This window comes from Corvus kubaryi, unplaced genomic scaffold, assembly GCF_017639235.1.
Source record: "Corvus kubaryi isolate FWS band 111438036 unplaced genomic scaffold, C.kubaryi_AGA036_p1.0 126, whole genome shotgun sequence".
NCBI classification, from domain to species: domain Eukaryota; kingdom Metazoa; phylum Chordata; class Aves; order Passeriformes; family Corvidae; genus Corvus; species Corvus kubaryi.
In genome coordinates, this window is record NW_024580661.1 from 3,101,489 (window position 1) to 3,126,828 (window position 25,340).

Genomic DNA, 25,340 nt, shown 5'->3' on the forward strand with positions numbered 1-25,340 from the left:
GCTCCCCAAAAGGGACCTCTCCCTGCATGGGCCACCTCACTCCCTCCCCAGCCTGGTGGGAGATGAAAAAAATTCCTGCTGCTCAGGCAGCCTGAAGAGCACCCCTTGCCCTTTCCCCAGGCCTCCTGGGCACACAGGGGTGGGATGAGACCTTCACCCAGCCTAGCTGCTGGGTATATTGCTCCTAGCAAATCCCATGGGCTCACAGAGCCTCGGAGGGGATGATCCAGCAGTTTGGAGTAGTTTGGGGTTACAAACACTGCATTCAGGGTAATTCCTTGGCATCACCTCCAGTTCTAGGATCGATGTTGTAGATGAATACTTGCGTTTGATGTGGCTGCTGAGGGCTGATGTTATATGGCTGGTTGTTACAGCTCCTATGTAATGTAAATTAAACATGTAGCACAGGTGAGCCAGAAGGAAAGGTTGGCACTGAAATCTGAGCCAGGGGATGGGTTGTGGGCAGCTGCAGGTCTTAGCTCTGGAGTGGGACAGGCCTGCCAGGACCCAGGGGCCTGCTCAGCTGGTGGAGGGTTCAAAGTTGCACATTAAAAAGAAAGTAACCAAATGAACATCCACAGCAAAAGACAAAGCAAACCACTCCACAGAGAACAGAGAAGGGAAATGGTGTGGGAAGGTTCTGGCTGCTCTTAGAAAGCTTTTCAGATGTGCTCCAGCACAGCAATGCCTCTCAGGAGGAGCTGGGCTGCAGGCATTTTAAATATATGCCAAACACAAATGCAAATTCTGGCATTTTATTGTTTTGCAGGAGATTCAGCCCTGCTGTGTTGCTGCTTCTGGAGGGCCAGAGCTCCATGGCACTGCCTGTGTCTCTGCACATGGCCCTGGGTGACAAACTCCAGACATGGGACAGCCAAGTCTTGGTTTCTTAGGCAGGTGAGTCAGAGAAGTGGGGAAGGGAGCAGACAAGCTGGTTAGTCCCTCTCCTGGGAAATGGTGTGGAGCCAGAAGCAGCTGCTGCCTGCTTGTTCCATCTGCTCTGAGGCCCATGGCTGCCAGGGCGGAGTTATGGGTGAGGGGATGTTTGGGAATGCAGGAGGTCCCAGGGGAACTTCAAACCAGCTTTGCCTTTGGGAAGATAAACCCAGGTATAGAGAACCCTGGAATGTCTGTGTCACCCCTGGCACACAGCAGAGGGGGCGCTGGGGAAGTGAGGATTTCCCTGCAGGAGCACTGGAGAGCTCGGGCCTCTCCTACTGTTCAGATCATGCTGGGGATTGGTCTGTCAGACGTGGGTGGAAATGGTCCCCGGAGTCTGTTGTCAGGGAGCCCCAGTGCAGGGAAAATTGGATTCAAGAGTCCCATGCTGTGTCTTGCAGTGAGCGGAGCCCTTGATGTCTCTGCTGGTTCAATCCTTGCCCCGCCTGACACTCCAGTTTGCAGTCCCAGTGCTCCCAGCCTTTGCCAACAGCCTGGCAGAAATTAATGTAAAAAAGAGCAAAACAGCTATTCGAGAATAGCTTGGAAATGTGTAAGAGCCCCTGGGTGTCTGTGTGTGGTGTCCTGCTTTTGTGGTGGAGCCTTTTAGGGTTGCTCTAGAGGCAATTCCAGAACACAGCTTTCTTTGTCATCCTCGGGCCCTGGTGACTGATCCGTGTGCTGCTGAAGGCGAACAGAGAGGGAGAAAATGCTGGCAGGACTGCAGAGGTTGCAAACCACAGGGAATGTGGGAATGTGGCGTGAGCAGGACATGCAGCCTGGAGCGAGTGGCTCTGGAGCCCAGGCCGTTTGCAAAATCAATTGGAATTAGGAAAGCCGAACAGGGTGGGGAGGGAGCAGCTGGCAGAGAGTAGAGAGCCTGGGTAAAGAGGAGTCAGAAACTTTCCTGCTAGTTTGTCACTGGTCCCGAAGCAAAGGTTTGTGAATAAAAAGCAGTTTAACTGCTTTTCCAAAACGTGGCAGCCCCTTCGCCCTGCCTGGGGGATGAGCCGCTCTCCTTCCTTCCTCCTGCTTCCTTCTTTCCCTCCCCAAGCCAGTCTCCTGGGAGGTTTTCAGTCCAGCTGCAAATAGCTTGGTTGCACCCAGACTTCAAGATCTGAAGACCAGGAAAAATGTCGGATTGGGTAAAAGCAACCTCCAGAGTTCCCTCGGGGAGTGGCTCAGCAGCTGCAGCAGTGAGGAACTCCCCGGCTGTGGATGTGCACAGTGGGACCCTGCAGGCTGTCTGGCCTCGCTTTGACCCACTGCAGTTACAAATACCCCTTCCCTGGGCCAGCTCTGAAGATTTAAAGGGATGCAGATGCTTTTTGCTACGGTGGTGAACTCTGACAACTGGTTTCTGAACCTGCTCCTGACCTCGGGATAGGCAGCTCCTGACTCGGTGCATTCATTTCTGCCTCCGTAATGCTTAAATATAGCGCAGCCCCGGGCCGTGGTGAGTCACACATTCCCAGGGACACTGTCAGGCTGTTGGCAGCGTTCCCGGCTTGGGAGGGAGAGGTGGCTACACCCGTCCTGTCCGCTCCTGTGGCCCCCGCGCCTGTGGGAATGAGCCCGTCCCCGACGGAGCTGGAAAATCCCTCTTGGCTCCGTATCAGGAGCCAAGCTCCGGCTCCTGTGGGGCATTCCTCATTCCGAGCACACTCCCTACGTCGTGACTGTGCCAGGATCCTTCCCGTGGCATTCTGCTGGGGAGGACTTGGGAGAGAGGGACGGGAGCCCCTTTTCCATGGGCTTTGGCTGGCTCGGGGAGTTGCTGGTCGGTGTTTAGCAGGGGGAAGGGGCAGCTGGTGGTTCAGGTTAGTGGGCGATCCGTGGCTGCTTCAGAGCCCGCTTTGGGAGCCAGGTGAGTCACTGATTACCGGAACGAGAACTGCGGGTCGATGATGAAATCCCCGAGTCCCTCCGAGCCAGGTCAGAGTCCAGCAGCCGAGGGAGGGTGGGCGGGGGTGGTTAAAGACCCCCTTCTTCCTGGGGGCCGAGCTCAGGTGTGTGGGCAGGTCCCTACAGCCTTGTGCTGCCCCCCTGCAGGAGAGCGTTCTGCCCCTGTGCTCAGGTGAGACCCCACCTGCAGAGCTCCCTGGGGCCCAGCACAGCAGGGACCTGGAGCTGCTGGAGAGAGTCCAGAGGAGGCTCCAGGATGAGCAGAGGGATGGAGCAGCTCTGCTGGGAGGAAAGGCTGGGAGAGCTGGGATTGTTCAGCCTAGAAGAGAGAAAACTCTGTGGAGACCTCAGAGCCCCTTCCAGGGCCTAAAGGGGCTCCAGGAGAGCTGGAGAGGGACTTTGGACAAGGGGCTGGAATGACAGGACACAGGGAATGGCTTCCCAGTGCCAGAGGGCAGGGATAGATGGGATATTGGGAAGGAATTGTTCCTTGGGAGGGTGGGGTGCCCCTGGATCCCTGAAGTGTCCAAGGCCAGGCTAGATGGGGCTTGGAGTGATAGTGGAAGGTGTCCCTTACCCATGGCAGGGGGCTGGAACTGGATGAGTTCTAAGTACCTTCCAACCCAAACTATTCTGGGTTCTATGATCCTGTCAGACCTGGATTTCCTTCCTCTTTATCTTATTCCTGCCCTGTGACATTCACAGGCCTTTTTCCCTATCTCTGACCTCATCCTGCCTTTTCAGCTGCAGCTGCTGTGGTCCTTACCCTTGCTGGGTTCCTCCCATGGTGGTGACCCCCCATGGTCCTGCTCCAGGTGCAGCTGTGCCAGAAGAGCCCCAGGGACCCAGGTAGGATGGTGGGAAGTCACTGGTTGCAGTAGGCCAGGGCTGATCCAGAGCCCTTTCCTTCCCCCAAGACCCGTCCTGGCAGGGGCAGGGCAGCAGCTCAGCAGCACAGGGTGGCTGGGGATGGAACCCAATCACCTTTCCAAAACAAAACAACGCTGGTGCACTTTAGGCTGATTTCCTATGCCACAGCTGCCCAATGTGTGAGCACATGAGCAGTGTCCCGGGGCAGCTCCCTACCTGCAAGCCAAGTGCTCCACGGGCAGCACACGGCTCCGTCCCACAGGCAAAAGGGTCAAGGCCTCTCACCAGCCCTTGCTGTGCTTTGTGCAGGTTCCTGATGACCAGAACTAAGCATGAGCTCCGCTGCTCTGCGGGGTGAAGCTCAGGAATGGCTGTGGGTTTTGGTTATGGAAGAGGCCAGCCTGACCTTCCCACATGTGAGTTTATTGTGCTGTTGGAGTCTCTGGTGCTTTCCTCCCTTCACTAGAACCATTCCAGGATCAGTGGTTGGTTGACCTTCTGGCTTCAGGAAATAGGTATGTCACCCCTGGAAAAGGGACACTCAGCAGCTGACCCTGCTTTCAGCCCAGCATGATCTGCCCTCCCCTCTTGCAGTCCTTTAGGGCTGTGTGTTCCCAGCGGAGACACAAAGTTTAGTGTTGAACAGGAATTTGGAGTAGGAGCAGCTCCTGCACCTGCCCACTGAGATGGTGCAGGGAAACAAAGGAGCTTAGTTTCCACAAATGGTGATAAAACTTTGTGTGATCAGATTTATAGCAGCCACATACGAGGAGAGTTGGATGTGGAGGATTTCTCACTGCTACTGGCAGTGGCTTTTATTTTAAGCCTGTTCACTTTTTTTTTAAAACATTAAAAATTTTATTACAAAAAATGTAACAGTAAGGCAATTTCTCAGTTGTCAGTCACTGTGAGCCCAGACAGTTTTCAATCATGTTTAATACAAAACTAGATTCACACAGGAGCCACGCCAGGGATCCAAAAGCCCTTTGAGAAATGATGGGGTAAGGCAGAAGCAGCAGCACCAGTGTAATCCCTTACACAGTCAGCGTTGGAGGCATGGACACCACTGCAGTGGAGGAAACAGGGATTGTCTGCAGTTTGAAAATCTAAGCCAACCCTACTGCCATAACCTGAAACATTCCTGATATGCCTCAGCAGACTCAAGGTTTAATTTTGAGGGATTTTTTTTTTTTCCCCTTTAACCAAGTGAAATTTTCTACTGTCACAAGTAGAAAATTCTTTCCTGAAGAATTATCTGTGAGTGGTTCACTGCTTTAAGAAGTCGTGCACCAGAACATTTGTACTCCCCAAGCAATGCCTGAGACTGATGCTGTTTAATACTGGAAATACTCACTGGCATTGAGGTGAGGGAGGGAACTGCTGACCAAAATTCCCCATCTCTGGCTTTTTTTTTGTCCTTTGGTGATTGTTGAATAGAGTTGGGACAGCAAGAGCAAATGCTTTCCACACCTGCTCCTGATGGCAGTACAGGGATTTTGCTTTGTGCTCCTTTACAAGGTAGGACTGGCATTTATGGATGCCCCACACTGTTCACAGGACCCTTGTACTTGCAGGGAGGGGGTGGGAGTTACCTGCAGCCATAGTTACCTTTTTGGAACTTTACAAACTAGAAGAGAGGGGAAAGAGAAAAGAGAGAACCATGGAGAGGAACAGAGCCCGATGAAAAAGTGAGAAAACTCAGGTAGGCACAAATGTTAGGGGTTTGGGGTTTTTTTAATTATTACAATTTAGTGCTCAAAGATCAGCTCTGCTAACCCCGTTCTGGGGTAAATTTATTTAGATCAGCTTCTGCTCTCGGTAAAGGAGCAGTACAGATGTGAGGGGGGGACTGTGCACTTTGTGTTCTCAAGTTACGGTTGGACCTTGTTTTCCAGCTGCCAAAAGCCAGGCAAAATTCAGGAAGGTGCAGGACTAGGGATGGGCAGTTCTGTGGGTCCCACTGCTACCAGGCTCAGTAGAAATTTAACAATCTGTTTTCCAGCAAAGACTTTTTAAAGTGTCTTCTAAAAGTATGCAGTTCCTCCAACTATAGTACCTTAAACTGCATTCCCAGTATTCCAGAGGTATTTCTAGCACGTTTAACAATAGGTTTTGTACATTTTGGCTCAATTGCCAAGATTTTATTGAGGCAGAAAATCCAATTAACCAAAATTGGAATTTTTCCTTGGTAAAGACTTCAGGCTTGACCCCTAAATCAGTAAAATCATCATCATCCAGAAAACTGAACTGTTTTGGTAGAGGCAGGTGCAGCACCCTTTGATTTTTGTCCTCATGCTATTGAGATATTTGGATATTCTGCTAAAAATCCTGCTGTGGAAAGGAAAGGGTTCAGGAAAGTGAGCCTGCATCTAAGAAAGGTTCAGGACTATAAATAGGCTGAGAGTTTCTCCTGAAACCTCGAGAGCTGGGAGAAGGACGACGGGTGGGGAGCATTCTGTGAGGACTCTGTGTTACCTCAGCACCTGAAGTCTCAGAACCAATTTGAAATTCTAGTGTCCTAAGGCACAACAATTTTGATTAATGACGAGGGGAACATCCCCGTCCCCACTGCCTGAGAAGCAGAGGGAAGAGCTGGCTGCCAGGACAGAACAAAAGCAGCATTTGTTCGTGTGGACAAACATTGCAGAAGTGGAGGGAAGATGGGCTGTGGGTGTTCCCAGGCCGCTCTGACGCTGTGGAAGCATCCTGGCTCTGCCTGTGGAGCTGCTGGCTCATGTGGTCAAGCTTAAGAGCCAAATTCTCCACAGAGGCCGTGAAGGAAGAAAAGTTTAAGAAGTGGGGCTTTTGTGGAAGTGGAACACCAGGCTAAAACATGGTAATAACCTGTTTTCCAGAGAAAAAATAAAACATGCCCGCAGTGGTCAGGCACTCTAGGAGAGCAAAGAGTCGAGTGTCTGGGAATTGAGGAATAGGAATGGGTTTAATTCAGCATTCCTTAGAAAGGAGCCCTCCCAGGGAATCATCCTGCCCTAAGCCTGGCAGGGGTGAGGAGGACTCCGGACAACCCCTGGCTGCCCACACTGCTCAGAGGGATGATGGTGACAGGAACACCACACACAACACCACTGTAAGTTGTGGCCCTCGTCTGTATTTTGTCCTTTTTTTTTTCCAGTAACACTCGTCAGCCTCAGTATTTTCTGTCGGTAAGACCTGGGGGGGATTTGGAGGGAACTAAAAGCACGTTTGTCCTGTCCACAGCTGACACAGCGGCGTGGGTGGGGATGGACCTGTAGTGGAGTGTTTGTTAGTCAGTTGTAAACTGCCAGCTGTGTGCATTTCACACACACTGAGTACTCTAGAGGCCAGGCTGCGTCATTCCAGCTCCGATAACGTGCACGGCCGTCGGAATTCCTGTCCCCGCTCGTGGAGCCATTTATTGGATACTGCAAAGACACAAAGGTACTGGGTCACTGCACCTGGTCAGCTCCTCCTCTACTGAACCTAAATATGCTCTAGGCCAGCTTTTGGTTAAGCACAGGATTATCTTAATTTTCTGATGGTTTTTAATCACAGAACTGGGGTTGGAAGGGGCCTTAAAAGACTTTCTCATTCCAACCCCACTGCTATGCACTAATGCGTGAAGTTGGTCTAATAAAAAAACCAACCAAACAACAAAGCAACAAAAAACCTTCCAGTATGGCTGCAAAGCTACAAAAAGATTCTTAAAGTAGATACAATATTACATTTACTTTATACATGTAATGAATGGAATATATTTAACATACAGAGAGATACGAGGTAGATAAAGTAAATTAAATAGATTTCTTTACAAAGAACTTAATTTCTGAAGTCCAGAGGAAAAAGAAAGCCAAGCCACCCCCCAGCACAGGGCAGACTCGGGTCGGAGGCAGATACTCACCCCATTTATTTCCCACTAGCACCGGGCAGGCCGCGTGCCGCGTGCTGTAATCGCCTTCTCCACTGGGGAAGAGGTTGTACCAGAAGACAGCTGTTCCCTGGGGAGGGCAGGGAACACTCAGCCCTTTGCTCTGTACAACACACACTTTTCACACCAGCTCACTGAAGGGTAAGGCAAAGGTGGCTGCATTGTTTCAGATTCTCCTTTGGAACGGAAGGCTCTTTTCCATATTCTAGCATTTGCTTCCTTAGGAATAAGTCTCCTTTGACTTATTGTATGTCTATAGACTTGGCTCTTAATTTTTTTTAAAATCCTAAGCCACTTTCATTCAACTCCTGACCAGTTAAAGAAAGCCAAGATTATTTACTAAAGACGAACAGCAGGCCAGCAAAGACAAACCTTGCTTGACGGAAAAAACTGACAGGAGAATCTCCTAGAGATGCCTCAAGACTAATCAACTGATAGATCTGAGTATTTTCAAGATGTGTTTTGAAGCATTTAAATGTTTTGCAGTATCAACACATGGAATGTCAGGGCCCTTGGAATCACCAGCACAGCTCCAGTTGCTGCACTTAAGGAAAATCACAGCACTTGTATGACAGCACAGAGGTGCTTACAGTTATTTTAAAGGTTCACTTTAAAGCTCTGTTTGGTGCCTGTTATGTTTGAGTAGGTGGGGAGGAGTGGTTTTATCTGCTGGATAAATCCTGCTCACCTTTTTTGGCCAAACGCTGGCTCCCACTTCAGGGAAGACCGTGGCTCCCCCTGCTGACACATCGCTCATCTGAACAGGTGGGGAAGCACAGGTGAGTTCAGGCTGATAAAATCTCACTTTTTAGTAAAAGTGAAGTTTAATTTCGACGTAAACCCCTTAAAAAGGCCAAACCTGCTCTGTTCCCAGTGCAATCCCAGCCTTGTCCCTCCCACTTGAGTGTTAAGGCAGTGAACATGCTGTAAATTCTGATGCAGATACAAAAATAAACAGGCAGGCAAATAATTTCAGCTAATGCTCAAATTTGGGGGAAAAATCCTCCTTAAGACACATGGAAGAACCACAAAGTCTGGGTAAGAAGCCCCCCCCCCCCCCCACGTATTACCCCAAAGTTAGTGGCTGCTTCACTTGCAAGTCCTTTCAGTAAAAAAGAATGAAAAAAAAAAGCAGAATTAAATCATTCAGTGGTACAGAATATGCAGTGACAGATGGCAGAAATTTATCACTTACATAAAACAACCAAGTAGCAATTCTGTTGCCTGTTCCCAATTCCTTAAAAGCATCTGGCTCATCTTTCTGTGAACAAAAGCAGGCAGATTCCATCAGCATTTCTTTCTGGTTGCTGAGAGCAGCCAGTGACACACAGCTGCTGAGCCAGCAGCACACAACAGACTTGTGCAGAAGAATTAATCCAACCCCCTGATTTGGAAGGAGGGGAGGAATGCAACAGGAGTGAATCTATTAATTTAAATAAACCAGGCACTTTGAAATTCTGTCAGGGAGGGAGGGAGGGAGGGTGGGCATTAAGCCCAGATTTCTAATGGGCAAGAACAACTGTGCTGTCTGAGGCTGAGTCTATAAATCCTCCTCACAGCAAACTGAATTATTTAATTACACTCATCCCCCCTTGTCCTTGGCAGCAGCCAGGGCAGCTCTCAGTCCCAGGGGCAGCTGGGACACCTCCCTGCCACACTCCACTTTGGATTCCAGCTGGGAAGCAGGAAGGAAGCCTCAGTGACAAACCAGGCAACTAAGACGTGTTTAGCACTTGGCTTACAAGAATGAACCCCCATTTTGATGAGTTTTGACACCAACTTCTGTCACACCTCTGTTTTTAAACCCACCCCCTGAGGCCACAATTTGTGTGCACTGAAATTCCAGCAATTGTTACTCCAGGAAACAACCCCAGGGCTTCCAAACAAAACCTGTTACTCAGTTGCAATGCCTTGGAGCACCTGCTTACAGAGCAGAGATCCTGATTCAGAGTTGGTGGCTGGGATTGGCAAGATTAAGGTTAATCTGAAGGAGTTAAACCACACAGAATTATGCCCAGTAAATAACCAACTGAATTTCAGCAGTCTGCAATTTAAACTGGAATAAAACAGGTGGACAACTTCAATCCAATTAAAAACTTAAGGAGAGTGAAATAAGACTTTTTCCAGTTGTCAGGAGTCTGCTGGCACTCATCTTACAGGTAACAACCTCCACAGGTTCAGCTGGTGGTTTAGAGGGCTTTCTCCACGGACATGGATTAGGAAAGTGGAAGAGCTACAAAATTTAATGCACGTTGAAGAACAGAGAGTGTGCCCCAGCCCAGAAGCCCAGGCTTCACCAGGTCTAGCTCTCCTCCAGCTCTTTACTTGCCCGTGCAAAGTCAAAGTGGGGCTCATACTGTCCTCCCACTCCATAATTTGCCACCTGAAAAAGAGAAACACAGCGCTTGTGAAGAAGAAAGAGGTGAAGACAAAACAGGACTTACCCTTCCAAAATCAAAATGAGGCTCATACTGGCCTCCTACGCCGTAGTTGGCTACCTACAGTGGAAGGAGAAGCACAGGATCTAGTAAATCAGTATTTATCCAGGCAAGAGTTCGACTGTCAGCTACAGCCTTTGCACAGATGAAGTTTAAACACCAAGTCCCAGGAAATGTCGAGCCTCTGTCAGCTACAAGAGCACATCCAAGACTGGCACTGCAGGATGCAGCGTGCTCCATGGAAGGAACCTGGTGCTTCCCAGGCTAGAAAAGCATTTTTCTCCTACAGAAAACTTTTCAGCCTCTGTTCTCTTCAAAACGTGTCACGGTGCTTTTACATCATCAAATTTAAACCACTTTTTGACCTAAATTTAAATGTGTCAATAGAGAGGGTCACCTGTCCTTCTTGCCAATTGGTTATAAAAAAATAACCTCATTTTTTAACCAGCTCCATGGCCATTTTATCACCAGGAACCTTGACAGAGGGGCAAGGAGCAGAGCAGGTTTCAGAACCACTTTGTGGGTGTCCTGCTTCCCAGGTACTCAGGCTCTGCTCACAGTCAGGGAAGCAGCTGCTCATTTAAAGGCCTCAAGCAAATAAACAAAAGCACTTCTAAGTTACAATTTTCTCAAGTTACACATACAGCCAGTGTTTCCCACACCCCAGGGACAGCAGGCACACTGGTGGCCTTCCTTGAGTACAAGTCAAGCTAAACTTTTAACTGTCTCCAACAGCAGCAAAGTTTGACCCTGCAGCCATGAAACTCAGTCTAAATGAAAAGGAATTACACAGCCAGAGTTTCAGTTATCACTGTTTCCTTTCAGCCCCAAAAAGCCACTTCACACTGAACAGCTGCTCTGCAAAGACAGCTTTGTTTCCTCCTCTCTGTAAATAAGTGAGTTTTTGTGGTCACCTGCCCTGAGCAAGCACAAGCCACCCATCCACAGTGAAATGCTGACTGCCATCCAGCACCAAACCCACCCTGACACTCACCTGCAGCTCCTCTGCTGTGGAGACATCCAGCCCTGTCAGGTCCTGGATCCTGGTGTTGATCCGGGACACCACCGGGCTCTCGTACCCCGACAGCCACGCGCTGAGGGGGGGACAGTTAGTGACACGTGACAGCAACAGGCGGCACGGCAGCAACACTTGGAGTTACTTGGAATGTCAGATTAGTTCTTAGGACTTGTCAAGAATTTGGTAGCATGACCAGAAGTGCTTCTAGGGCATTACAAAGCCCTGAATTCAATGAAGGTGTTTTCTAGAAAGACCAATTCCAGCACTGGTTTAAGGGAGCTCCCTAAGCAAGGGCCTGCATTCCCACACTGGGCTGAAGGAAATGTTCCCAACAGTGCTTCAGGCTCTTTTTTAAACTAGGCATGCACAGTTCTGCTCTTACCCCACTCCCACCAGCTAATGCAGCCCCCAGGGGCGATGGGTTTTGAAGCAAGATTTGGGAGGGTGGGTTGCTGTATTTGTCTGTGTAGCTGTAACTCAGCTCCCCGAAATGTCACACACTTCCAGGCCAGCACTCTGTGAGCTGCCCTTTCTCATCACTTAGCCCTGCAATGCTACTAAAAATCACTCTGAAAACAATTAAATAATGCATTAAATTGAACAATTTCTACCAGAACAGCCTATTACAAATCTGGTATTTAGCACATGCTTCAGGTACACAGATTTTTAAGGGGGGGAAAACCCCAAACTAACCCCTTTTTAAAAAAAATATAAATGTGGAAGGTCAGCCTCAGTTTCAAGGGCATCTTTCAAAATGTTTGCCTCCTACTGTGTATTAGAGTTTTTCAACACCTGCTCACCTGATGCCTGTTTCTCTTGCTGCTTTTCTCATCCCATGCCAACCACTGCACTAATATGGGTGATAATACTGATGATTTGGGGCTCATTTTCCCCCATTTTGTTTTTTTGGCAGGAAAACAGAGACAGCTATTTCTACCTTTTTTTTTTCTAGCAGCTGACTCAGCTTTTAGGCTCAGCAGTGCTTCCTGCTAGACAGAAATCTCTGTGCCCAGAGCCCAGCTGGAAACTATCAGTTGCAGCATCCCTGTATTTTTACTCAAATCAACCTTCACATCTACACTAAATTAAAGTTTTCTTTAATTTGTATTTAAAAAACCCATAAATCCCCAAAGACTTTGCCTGGGAGGAACAGCAGCCTGATACATGACACAAGGCACTGACACAGGTTACAGAATCTCTACAAGCATTTTCTCAATGACAAATGAACTATAAGATGATAAAAGAAATCACATTTCTCAAGACAGACATGCACAGACCCATCCACTGCTGAACGCTGTTAGTACGAGGAGATGTTACAACACAACCTGCTTTGATTTCAGGTGGCAGAAGAATGCAAAGACATGGATATGAAGCATTTACCAAACAAAAACCCCAAAAAGCAGCCATGCTACACAGCCATGGTGACCAGGTAATGCTCACAAGCAGCCCTAACCTCACATTTAAGGCACAAGAAAAACCCTGACGCACCTACCAGCTTCAGAGTGTAGGCTCTCTCTGCTTCTGCCCAGTCTGTTAATAAAGGCTTAAAGGAAAAAAACGCGAAGAAAGGAAAACGCAAGCATTCTTGCTGTGTTGGTTATTCAGAGTGGCAATGAATGCTTCACCAGGAGAAAACTGCAGCCTTTCAGGAAGGGGAGTACTGTATGTATTTTAAAAATAAAATTAACTGCCTCAGCATACAAAGAAAGCCTATGAAAGGTGGAGGAACAGGGAATTGAAACCATATTCCAAGTGCCAGCCTGTCTGCTGGGTGCTGAGCAAAACCACAGGGAGGCCTACAGGGGGATTTAACCCTGAAGGTGTTATGAAACCTGCATCCATGGCCTTGCCTGCTCACAGAGTATTCCAGCTGTCCCACATTCCCTCCTCCGCTGCTGCCTCAGCTTGGTCCCTCGCTGAAAGAAGTGCCTCATTCAAAACAGTTTCTTCACACAAAGTTGGCTTTTCTCCTGCCCTTGTCTTTCAAAGAAAGACACTCCCTGACCAGTGGTGCAGGAGGTGCAGCATTAACAGCCTTAAGCATGCTCAGCAACCTGTTTTCTTTTGATATTTACGTAATTCCCCGTCCAGTAACTGCACACAGCTCTGCTCTTCCATGACCATCTGTCAGATGAGACACTGAATTTGACAGGTTCATTGCATTCTGTCGTATCTTTGACCAGCTGCCACCTCCGAGTCCGTGATGGGCCCTAACAAAAAGGGACAACTCCTGGGAAGCCCAGGCAGGGCAGCTCAAGATGGCACTGAGTTACAGCAGGATTTGGTATTTCGTTAGTGACCACCACACAAGTTTGGGGTTTTGCTGACCCACTCGGCTTTGTAGAGAGCCATCCCTGAGCTGTTACAAAAACCAGAATGCTTCCATTAGCGTGCTGAATTCACACCAGGGGGGCTTTTAACAACTTTTGTACGCATTACAAATGGACAGGAATAATCACATCGACTCATGGAATCGAGAAATGACTTGGTTAGAAGGGACCTGAAAGCTCATCCCATTCCACCCCCTGCCATGGGCAGAGACACCTTCCACTAGACCAGGTTGCTCCAAGCCTTGGCCACTTCCAGGGATGGGGCAGCCACCAAATGTCCCATATTCCTCCCTCTTATAATTCTGCGTGGGGCACCTTAGCGATTTTTAATGGCACAATGCTTCTACACAGAAATAGACCAAGCAGTACATTAAGGAAAAAACAGACAATTCTCTGGAGCTACTGAACACACAAGGGGCACATCCCCCCAAAATCTCATCTCCTCAGCTGCTCTGGTCAGTCTAGGAGCAGACATTACACCCCAACACTACTTCTGTAAGTCACTGGCCACAAAATACTGGCATTTATGTTTAAAAGCCTTCTAAGCTACACGTGGTGTGCAGAAAAGTACCAGCAGAGACACAACAGGGAGCGAGTAAAAGCCCAGCCTGGTATTTCTGAAGTGGAAACTTTTAACATTACGTGCTGCAAGCTCTGGCTGCCTGCTGGGAGGAGAGAGAAGGGGGAAAAGGCAGTTTTTATCTTTAAAAGCAGTGTGTGAGTGGGTGGGTTTATCCTGGTGCTGCACACACGGCTCGGTGGTGCTGGCAAGGTGCCCCCCTTCACAGAGCTGCCACGTCCCACCAAGGGAACAGTAGCTCTCTCAGAGACAGGAATGCTGTAATTTAGGAGGGCATGTGCTGGGAAGGAATGTTTGGAGGGGGAAAGCAGTCATCTATTAAAAAAAATAAAGTGAGCATTTTTTGGTTTTCAGGAGCAATGATTCACCGAAACCCAAACCAGCTCAAGCAGCTCCAAGGGAAAGATGTCTCTGGAAGTGCAGGAGAGCAGCAGGAACAGCACAGGCCCTCTAAATCAGGCTGGTGGGGGTGGCTTCTGCCTCCTACTCCAGATTTAGGTGTCAAGTTCTCTTGGAAAGTCCATAACCATCCTGCAAATCTGCACATGGATGAAAGCAAAGGCATGGGGAAGCAGGAGAAGGGCAGTCCCTCTCTACCCTCCAGGCTGTTCCTACCCTCAAAAAATGGTGTTCCCTACTTCTTGGATGTTTCTCTACAATTTTAATTCCAGCTTCCAGTGAGATACTGAATTTAAAAACTTAGTTCAGTAAAATACTATTTACTTCTGAGAGTTCCTTGGGTACATTGGAAGGAAGCCCCACAGTGCCACATTTTTGAGCACCAAACCTTAATAAGAATTTAAAGGTCCTATTCCCCAGGCTCTGTCCTGGGTTTTTAATTGGCCTTTAATGCTGGGTAGTGCCTTGTGCTATTTTTTCTGACTGGCATCTGCAACACCTCAGGGAATAACGCTTCCTACTAATGAAAAATCGCAACTCTAAATAAAAAGTTCCTTCACTAAGCCTCATCTATTTAAATAGGCACCAATTATGCATCCCAATTTCCATCAGTAATCTGGTCACCTTCTGCAATTCCCATCATTAGCACATCAAGTTTGACATGAGGGGATCCAAATGGATGAAGGAGTTTCCTCAGTAAATACCCCAGAGCTGTCTGGCACAGAGGACAAACCCCACAAGTGCATAAATGAAATACACAGTGACAAATAACCAAGATAGGTAAGACATGGACAGACCCGAACATTAAAAACAAATAAAAATGAAATGCAATGCATGTCCAACAAGAAGATGAACGTTCCTGAAGTCGCTCCATGGGGGCAGTTTTAAGGAGCAAACATGTAAGAGCTTCCCAGACAACTCCCAAAGGATTCCCACCACCTGCGTGTGCCAATGAGCACACAGACCCACGTGCTGCAAAGGCACGAGGCATAAAAATAAATGTTTTCAACTTGCCACTAGAGTGGCCTTAAGGACCTCAGCTCCAGTGGTTTTCCAGTTTTCCTGAGACTTATCATCATTCCTGAATCAATCACCTCCCTGTGGTCCCGTATTTGGAAGCACTTTTACCTCTCTGAAGAAATTCACAGCTAAGGCCCTTCAGCTCTGGGCCATTCTAAGTTCAGGGGTTTGTTCAAAGCAGCTGAAAGAACTCTGGGTTTCTATTCAAGCAGCAGCTACGTACCATCATTTCAACAAGGAAATCCCTTAAAATCATCACCTAGCTTTAATGTGCAGTGCTCCCAGGAATTACAGCAGCTCCTAGCTCTGAGCAGGTGTGGATACAGAAGCTTAGGAGCAGAGGTGAGCCAGGCAGGTGCCCCATTGCCCCGGGCACCAGCAGAGCCCCACACCCACGTTTAGTACGTTAGTCCCAGCGCACAAGCCATGCTCAGCCAGAGAGGGCACTTCCACCTCGGAATGCCACCCCTGACAAGGAATCCCTACTTCAGCAGACCACGTGCTTTGTTATGCGACAGCTCAGCTTGCTTTAGCCCACTCTCTTCGGAAGAAAGGCTGAAGAATAAGAGAAGTTACACAAAATCCCTGCCCGCGTTTAGCGCTGAAGCAGCACGGCCCCAGGACACACTTCCTCAGACAAGGAATCCCTTCCCCTTACCTCTTAGAGACTCTGTAATGTGCTGTGGTCAGTTTCCCAGTCTCAGGGTCATGAACAGTAGCACGGCTCAGCTACAAAAAGAGAAAGGACAAGGCTTACCCACCTCGCAGGCTGCTTTTTGGCCAAGCCCCAGGTGTTTGAAAGGGTTCCGATTGGTCCGGATGCGATGCTCGCAAATTAGCAATGGTTGGAAGGGCAACACAAGCTGCAGCTGCCATGTCCAAATCACAACAAATTGGTTGGAATAATTTGGTTAGATTGTCCTTTCACTTTTTTCCTCCCTTTACTATTTTTCCTTTTTGTTTTTTTGGTTTAAAAATCAAGAACTTTCTGCAAGTAATTTATGATGCTGAGTTTCCCAGACAATTCCTCCTCACCCAGAAGTTTAACTCCTCCCAGAATTTTGGCTCAGTGCTGAAGGCCTGTGCAGCAAACCTTTAATTACCGTGGCTAAAACCAGGGGAGGGCAGGCAGGGGCAGGTGGTTTCTTTCAGATCCAGCCAATTTTGGAAAGCACTGGCTAAATTCAGCACTTGTAGTACTTAACAGACAAGCTGAAAAGAACCAGGAGCCCGGTGGAAATGAGCCTGTGTTCTGCCAGATTTGTGTCAAGCAGGAGGTAAAGGAGCCCAGCTGGGAGTGTGGGATTATCCTGGACAAGGAGATGTGTGTTTGTGTGCACAGCAAGGACCTGAAGCATCTCTTACACCCAAAAAGGCACTTCGAGGTCTGCTACATTTTCCAAAGAAAGGGAGGACAATTCTTGGTTGTGAGAAGGGCAAGAGGAAAGGAATATATAGATTAAAAACAAAACCAGATTTTACTGAAGGTTTTGTAGCATCTTGTATTTCTCACACTGACTGCAGAGACTTGCTTGAAAAAACACACATTGAGAAGGCGACCAAAAAGGAAAGAACAAATCAAAACACACCCCCAGAACTTCCAGCTGAAGGAAAAGACTGAGGAACTCAGCAGTAACAGCCTGTTACAGATCTCAGGGAATCACATGGTGGACTACACAGCTGTCTCTTCAGCCCACCTCGTTTCCCCATAATGAGCAGGATGTCCACACTCATTACAGGCCCAAAACCTCTGGCATGGAGCTCTCTTACCTTTTGCTAATTCTGTAATGTGCCGTCTCCAAGGCTCCCGTTATGGGGTTTGAAATGGTGGCTCGCCTCAGCTGTGAAGCGAACCATCAGAAGTTGCATTACAAGCACAATCTGCATCCCAGCAATCCGACCATTCAGAAGCCTCGGGAGGGGGACAACACCACCGAGCCACCACCGCCACCGCCCCGGCACCGCTGCCGTGGTCTGTCTGCCATGGAGGGGTGGGGGGCCACGGGGAATGAGGGGGAGGCTCCAGTTTTACAAAAAGAAAGGTCTCTTGTTTGGTTTTTTTAAGGTTTTCCACAAGTCCTGTTTCCATGTCTGTAGCGAGAACATTTCTACAGCAGCTTTGATTTCTTGTGCAATGAAACGTTCTGGGAGCAGCACAGTGGTGTAGCACGTGGACAAGAGGTGCTTTGTTACACTGTCCTGCCCCTGGATGAGGAGTTTGACAGGTAAATTGAATCCAGGCAGCACCATAAGCCAAAGGTGAATAAACCATTCCTTTTTGGATCTTCCTGTACCAAAAGCAGCACCGAGCTCCTTTGGGCTCACACAAACTTTTGCTTCACCCATGGTCCCATTTACACAGAGTGGGAACTCCTGGCTCAAGGCCTTCCTTTCCCTCTGCTGTGGTCCATTTACTTCGTGCCTTCCCATCTGTGTTAGTATTCCAGCTCAGAACCTCACATCACCCTTTAACTTGGCTCATGTACTACCAGACACTGTCCATCACTCATAACTGGAAAGACTGAGGTGCAGAGCCCAAATTTTGGAAAAGGCACAATGTCATGCCGACTCCCAATCAATCAGAAGCATTTCTTTACGGTTAGAATGAACTTAACAAATCAAGGCCTCTCCATACCACCTGACAAGAAAAGATACTGGGAGCTCCCAGTATGCTGCCTCTCCTCTCCTCCCATGCAGACACATAAAAAACCAAGGCACAAACTACAATTCCAGTGAGACTCCAGAGCTGAATAATGAGGCTTCGTGCTGCCAGCACGGCAGAAGGCTGGGCACAGATCAGCCAGGACTGTCTCTTCCCAGAGGATGGCAGCATCCCGAGCATCAGGAAGGAGGATATGACCTTTCAGTCTCCAAGAACACAACCATTTTGCTGCTGAGCCGTGCAAGGCCTCAGCCACAGGGAATATGGGGAACAGTAACTGCATACAGATGCTCCTGCGTTAAAGGTCTCCAAGCCTTTGCCACAAGCCGAATGTTTGACAGGAAAACAACGACCTCAGCAAGTTCAGAGCTTACAGTCCCATGTTTACAGGTTTGCTACTCTGTAAAATAGTGGTCTGGTCACATTCCCCGGGTGTGGAATGCATCACGCAGGAGCAAAGGGGCTCCAACACCTACAGACCAGCAACAGGGGCTCTGATTTTCATCCCTGCAGCAAAGCTGCCTGGCAGGGGAGCAGGAGGAGATGCCTCACAGGTACGTGAAGGGAAAAATTTATACTTTCTGCTTGCAGTTCAGAACGTGCCTCAGAAACCACAGAACAGAATCACTGAATCACTGAGGTTGGAAAAGACCCCCAAGATAATCAAGTCCAGCCTCTGGTCCATCCCCACCTTGTCCCCAGCCCAGAGCACTGAGTGCCATGTCCAGTCATTCCCTGGACACCTCCAGGGACAGGGACCCTGCCACCTCTGTGGGCAGCCCCTGCCAAGGCCTGACAAACTTTTCAGTGAAGAAATTCTTCCCAGTGTCCAGCACATCAGGCTTCAGGGAGCTTTAAAATCACCTTCAGGCTCCCTAGCAGATGGTGCAGTGGCCACGGACAGCCTCACCCCCCAGCTGCCCACATACCACCACAGCTGCTCTACCTCACAGCAGGCCAAGGCAACAGTTTCTCCTGCACTGAATGCTCTTATTCCCCTAATCTCCATCTGCTCAGCTCATTCTGGACAAAAACCCATTTAGGCCAAAAGAAAAAAAGCAGGAAAATTACCTTTCTATAAGCTTAAGTCTTATTTTAGAAGTCACAGATAATTGATGGAAAAATAAATTAATATAACTAACTACATCTTCAATGTATATTTGTGGATGCAGGGTTGCATCAACTGGATACAGAAGGCAACTCCATCAGTTTGCTGTTTGCCTTGGACACTCCTGTTTTCTCAGACAGCAGAGCTGCCCTGGATTATTCCTCACTGAGAGACAGGAACCTTTGCATCCAGTGTCTGAAACAGGGTTGATGAGCCACCATCGTCAATAAGAAGGCAAAACCCACCACCTAAGTCCTGCCCTCTTAAAGCACTTTTGTCTGCAGGCAGCTTCCAAGCCTGGGAGACAGAAGCCAGTCTTATGCCAAAATGGAGAATGCAACCATTCTTTCTTGTCTGTACAATAAGGTGGCATTCCAGGACCATAGGAATGGCTGCCTTTCCCTTCCAGACTTAAAAAGGAAAAACAAAAGCCAGAAAACCAAAGAAAATTCAGGAATGCTCCAGTACACCCTCACTGCTTTATGTTTGCTCTCTGTTGGAGAACGTTCTCCTCCTCATCTGATCCAGCTGAAATTGTGTCTGCTGGAAGAGTCTGACAATCCTGCACTGCTGTGACCTGGCTCCAGTCGTCACAGAGAATTCCCAGCTGTCCCCAGGCTCCTTCAAAGGCAGGCACCCAGAGCTGCAGGGTGAGGCAAGCGGGGTGCGAGCGCAGTGCGCACACGCCGGCGTGCCCGCGGAGCCGGCCGCGCGCTCCCACCGTGCAGCTGGAGGTCAGGGCTCCAAAGGCACGGAAGTGTAAGGCATTTACCCTGGGCTTGGCGAGCTCCTTCACGGTCTCGATCTCCTCGTCTGAGATGATGTCCAGGAAGCGAACGATCCGAGGCTTGTCCCACTCGTCCTCCTGCTTGACAGGGCCCAGGATGTACCTGGGATTCCTGTTCCCGTCGTAGTAGCGGCAGAAGAGCCTCTTTTGTCTCCGGGGAGTCTGGAAGGGAGGCAGAGCAAGAGGGAGTCAGAGAACTCCAGGGGACATTGATATCTCCAGGGAACAGAACATGTCCCAGACACACAAACAATTCCCTCTCCCTGCCTTGTTTTGGGACAGGTTAAAGAGATTATTTCAGTTTGAGAAGCCAGTACTGGCTGCACATTAATGTTACTGTGCAATACTTCGACAGGCATTCCTTTACACAACCCTACTAAAATAATTTTATTGCTGAAAAACCCACCCTTATTTAATTCTGCATGTAACCCCAGACTTCCAGCCTCCTCATTCAATTAATGGCACTGATGGAGCACACCCAAGACAGCCAGCAGTGCCTGAGGCAGCATTACTTTCTGTCTACTGGACAGACTGAAACGGGGAAGAAATCCAACTCATGATCCTCAGCTCTGCACACTCATCCAGCTGCTCTAACAACTTCCTTGCTTGCACACCACACACAAATTCCTGACATTGTTTGGTTTCAAACATTTGAGAACAGTCTACTCCACTTTACCATTTTGAGCCCCTCCCCACGGCACAGCATTTCGTACTTCCTTCTCTCGGGCAGGTAATCCTTTTTCTTAACCTCAGTTTCCTTCTCCTGCTGGTCTTCTGAATCTGTGCTGGACTTATTTGCCTCTTTCTCTTTAGCCATGATGTATTCGAAGTATTTCATGTTCCCGTTTGCTCTTTGATGTTCAGGATCTGTTGACACAGAAACAGACGGGGATCACTGGCAGGTTTCCAGCCCGTGAGGAATCCTCCAGACGTGGTTATTTACAGCAAGCAAAAGGAAACAGATGCACAGGACTGCTTCTCAAGCCCTCACTGCACACGGGGGTCCCAGCAGTAAGGAAAAGGGTTTGGCCATTCCAGCCCATCTCACCAGAGAGGGAGAGACAAGGGAGAGAGCTGGGACAGCATGACTGGCTGTAAAGCTGAGAATTCCCTGGTGGGATTTAAGATTTCTGGTGACAAAGCTTTTTAACTTACAGAATTAGCTTCAGTTCTTTAATAAATGGGTCTCTGTAGCTATGGCTATGTTTGAGTTAGTGCTGAGCTTCCCAGAGGATCCGTTACACAGTCAATCAGCAGAGTATTTACAGAAGAAGAAATACTTTCATTTTTCATGAAACAGACTCTTATCTCACTGTCTTGTATTCTGTATTTCTTGTTTTTACATGTGTTTCATCTTCAGCATGCTGAATTCGTATTTAAATCATCTGCAGAGATTTCAGTATCACCAATTTAGTTTCAATTTCATTAATTTTGGTTTTGCCTCTACCTAAGGGGAAGTAATCTCAACGCAGGAAAGCAAAAGGTAGGGAGAGAACCAGATTTCAGGCAGCAGTGGCTCAGGTAAGGGGATAGAAGCCAAGAGTGTCAGGAGGCAAAGACCCTTCAGCAGAAAGGAGCAAATCCCCATCTAAAAAAGTAAAAATGCACTTTACAAATGCACATACAAGTCAGAGTCTGGGCCAGCCTGCACTCCCCAGGACAAACCCACACAGAGCTGTGTCCCTGTCCCCATACCCAGCTCCAGGAGGCGCCTGGTGAGGGCCATGGCCTTGCCCAGGTCCCCCTGCTGGTACACAGCGTAGCTCAGGTAGTCCAGGATGTAAACTTTGTCTGCAGAGGACACTTCTCCCTCATCCAGCTGCTTCAGGGCTTGCTCCATCCACAGCTCCGTGTGGTAGTAGTCAGCCTCCGTGTAGGCAATCTTCCCCAGCTCAAAGCAATCTTCAGCTGTTAGAAAGGATTTGTGCTTCACACCTGGGTATTTAAAACAAAACAAACAGATTACACGGGGTTCCAGACCAGTCCTCCGAGAAACATTTGAGTTATTTCTCATTCCTCACAGCAGGGTTTTATTTCTGCTCTCCCACAGCTCCTTTCTGCAGTAGCTATTTGTTGAAGTCTCTAAAGCCTGTAAATCCTTGGCACACAAGCACTCAGATGCAGCTTTCCATTGCCAGAATAGCAGCAAACAGCGAAATGTCTCTACCACTAGTGAAAAATCAAATCAAACAAAGCTTCCTTCCTCAAAACCCCAACCACTTAGAGCAAGAGCAAAAATAAGCCAAATTTGAAGTTTCAGAACACTGTTTTCAAGGACATCACATTATCACTTTCAAAATGTTACTGAACCACGACTTGTTACTGACAACTTGGTGGGGGAGGAAAAGGAAAACATCAGGGAGTAAATTCCCAGCTGCTTGAGATTTTTTTCAAGTCAGTCATTTTTAGAAACATTTTAAGTGACCTCTGAAAGATTAAAGCACTAGTAGGCAAATTACAGATTCCTGGTTTGCCTCTGGAAGTACAGGCCCTATGAAAAACCAAATTTAATCTTGTAAAAGGAAAACAGGACCTGCCAGTGTTACAGCTAAAATTACATCTTAATCCATTCTGAGTTTCTAACAGCAGCTCTGCAGTGCTCAAACAGGGCAGCTGTTCTGCTGTCCGTTCCTGTTCCCCCACTAAACAGCTTGTGTCCATCCTGTGATGGGCAGCAACTGCAGTTTCCTGAGCCTGAATCTGCAAACTCTCAAAGGACACAAAGATTTTGCAGCAGCTGAGATTCTGGACCAATAGAAATTCCCTGGAAATGAAGAAAAGGAGCACAAACAAGTGACCACATGGGGAAGTATCCCTTTGGAGCTCTCCAGAGCCCAGCCTATTCTCTTTTCTACTCCAGACCTTCCAGGTTCTGCCATTACACCTCACTGCACACAGTCTGGACAGCTCATTGCCTCAAGAGCAGCAAAACTTCTTGTATTTCTGTGCTGTTTGAAGAAAACAGCAATGAGCTGCTCATTGCATTAGAAGGAATCTGTAGGTCCTTGAGAAGGTCTTGAACCAAACCCAAAAGCAAGGTTATACATCATAACACATAAAGCCAATTACCCTTAATTTTATTAGGCATCTGACCACAACGAGCACTTGCAAAAACACAGATGGATTGTACAGAGCTGATTTTCTGCCAGCTGGCACGGGACTATTTTTGAGCAGAGGAAACAAGGAAGACTCAGCAGAGAAAGTTTTCTGACAAAAAAAGAAGTTGTGTCTCCTCCTGCACAGAGCAATCTATTGAAGATCAGCTCAGGCAATGCCACACAGGCTCAAGTCTGTGCATGCACCATCTTCTGCTCCTCAGTTTGTACAATCCCTGAAGTTTAAACTCAAAGGAACTTGTTAACATGCATTAAGTTGTGCAATAAATCCAGGTATCTGCCAGTGCAACGCAAGGAAAAACCCCCTTCTAGGCAAGATTTTATTGCTATTGATTTTTATTAAAAGCTATTGACACTACATTATCTTACCACAACTAGAAGAAAGATGCAGATTTCAACCAAAAAACCACCTTTTTCATTACTTTTAGCCAGCTCAAACCCCTTCCCAATGTCGCCTTCAGGCTGAGCAGTTAAACAAGGTGCAGCAGAGCAAATGATTTGTAATCAGGACATTCAGGAAATGGAACTAACAAACATGGATGGCTCTCACCTGGCAGGTTCCCTCTTGAGAGGGTGTCTGTGTCCAGGTTGTAGGTGTCCTGGAGCCGCAGAAGGGCCTTGGCTGCACCAGTCTGATCCTCATCATTCGGGAAGAACTGCCTCTGGATTGTCATGTTGGAGATAAAGCCTGGGAAAGACAGGGAAACACGTGGTCACCTCTGTCCTGGGCATTGGATAAACTCCCTACTGCAGGGAAAGCCAAGACCCACCTTCACACAAGTCTGAACTGAACTCATGGCACAGGCTGCGCAGCTGGCTTTTGGTTTGGGTTGTTTTGAAGAAAGCAAAGGAAAAATCAAAAAAGAAACACCTGGTTTTTTGCCCCACTCATTCAGAAGGGCTTAAGACACAGTGGTGCAGATTTCTGGCTGGCAGGTGCAGAGCCTTTCCAGTTGCCATATTCAGCCCCTCTCACAGCAACAGGGAAGCTGAACGTGCTGAATCCTTATCAGAGACTAATCCTGGGTCTTTTTGAAAGCTCTGCTTTCTTGCAATTCCCTACTAGAAACCTCCACCTGGTATTAATTAGCTGTTGAGACAGTCTCTCAGGTCAGATATAACCATCCTGGCTTCCTTTTGCTAAGTGTCTTCCAGAGTCAACTATTTCATGTCCTGTTCCTTGCTAAAGAGCTTCCACTCTTGCTGAAGAAAAGAGGCAGCAATTAAGTGTTTGCTACAGTAATTCAGATTAGTTCCGCAAATGCTCAGTCTCAAAAGCAGATTTAATTCACCCCTGAGGTGTGGAAGGCAACATCCAAGGACCTGCAGTGAGCCTGTGATGCTGGTTTTGGCTGCAGGCACACTCACCATCTGACATGTCCTTGAGGACCAGGCTCTCCAGCTCGCCCCACTCTGTGTTGAGCCGTTTCATCAACTTGAATGCATTCACAGGGTGGCCCAAAAACCCCTCTGGGTCTTTCGTGGCAGTGTCTGTCAGCTGATCCAACTTCTCTGCCCATCTATAATGAAAATACTCATTGAAGTGTCACAGAAGTCTGCTGGTGTGCTAGAGAACTGATTTCAAGCTACTCAAATGTCTTCATTAATAAAAAATCCAACAGAAATGGCAAGTTTTTACATTATCTATATTTAGAACTCTTCTAAAAGGAACAAAAAGGACTACTTCCTTTTTTTTATTAGATCTTCTTCCTCAGCTGCAGCCCAAATCTTGTGCTGCTCTTGCAGTCTCTGTAGGAAGGAACTCCTTCCTCCAAGCCCCAAAAGCACTGTGCCAGCACTTCCATTATGGGCTGTCATGCAGGACTAATCAGAAACAAAGCTTTACCCGCACTTTCAATCTTTCAAACGCCCCTTTTCCCTCCTAAGGCTTACAAAAAACGCAGTTCAATGCTTGTCTCAAATTATTTTAGGTTTAGACACATACACCCCTTGCCTCTCACCACAAAGCTCCTTTCCATGCTGAAAGCTTGGATTAAGAAACATGTAGTTCTCACACTCCCAAATGAGGAGCCCAGATCCAGATTCTGGTGCTGCAGCTCCAGCTCGGACTTCTCTAAGTGCCACAAGTCATTCACAACCCCAACGTGCCCCAAAACAAGCACAGCTTTCAAAAAAAAAAAAAAGAATAAAAGCAGAAGCAGATCTACAGCATGAAGGCCATGCAGCAACGCCCTGCAATCAGGGTAAATTGATGTTAAAGAGCCACACCCGACAGAGAATTCCAAACCCCAGCAATAAAG

The 25,340-nt window shown here is 48.0% G+C and overlaps 1 protein-coding gene and 1 long non-coding RNA gene across 5 annotated transcripts in view; one reads left to right on the forward strand and one right to left on the reverse strand.

Moving 5' to 3' along the window:
- Nucleotides 1–6,906, forward strand: LOC121661972. The gene is made up of 3 exons (XR_006015140.1): nucleotides 1–897; nucleotides 3,589–3,693; nucleotides 4,024–6,906. It is a non-coding gene; the product is annotated as an uncharacterized LOC121661972 (long non-coding RNA).
- The window catches only part of P4HA1 (prolyl 4-hydroxylase subunit alpha 1), a 26,382-nt gene continuing 7,845 nt past the window's right edge, over nucleotides 6,804–25,340 (reverse strand). Inside the window, exons 4-15 of one of the 4 annotated variants that reach the window (XM_042022639.1) lie at nucleotides 24,448–24,599; nucleotides 23,630–23,767; nucleotides 21,659–21,898; nucleotides 20,640–20,830; nucleotides 19,949–20,125; nucleotides 16,065–16,135; nucleotides 11,054–11,153; nucleotides 10,066–10,119; nucleotides 8,817–8,882; nucleotides 8,310–8,378; nucleotides 7,595–7,691; nucleotides 6,804–7,118 (exon numbers count right to left, since the gene is read on the reverse strand). In XM_042022639.1, coding sequence (XP_041878573.1) covers nucleotides 7,048–7,118; nucleotides 7,595–7,691; nucleotides 8,310–8,378; nucleotides 8,817–8,882; nucleotides 10,066–10,119; nucleotides 11,054–11,153; nucleotides 16,065–16,135; nucleotides 19,949–20,125; nucleotides 20,640–20,830; nucleotides 21,659–21,898; nucleotides 23,630–23,767; nucleotides 24,448–24,599 — 1,426 coding nt within the window. In that variant the 3' untranslated portion in view covers nucleotides 6,804–7,047. Of the gene's footprint in view, nucleotides 7,119–7,594; nucleotides 7,692–8,309; nucleotides 8,379–8,816; nucleotides 8,883–9,950; nucleotides 10,005–10,065; nucleotides 10,120–11,053; nucleotides 11,154–16,064; nucleotides 16,136–17,176; nucleotides 17,248–19,948; nucleotides 20,126–20,639; nucleotides 20,831–21,658; nucleotides 21,899–23,629; nucleotides 23,768–24,447; nucleotides 24,600–25,340 lie in introns of all 4 variants that reach the window. The other 3 variants (XM_042022621.1, XM_042022629.1, XM_042022611.1) reach the window with 3 other exon arrangements.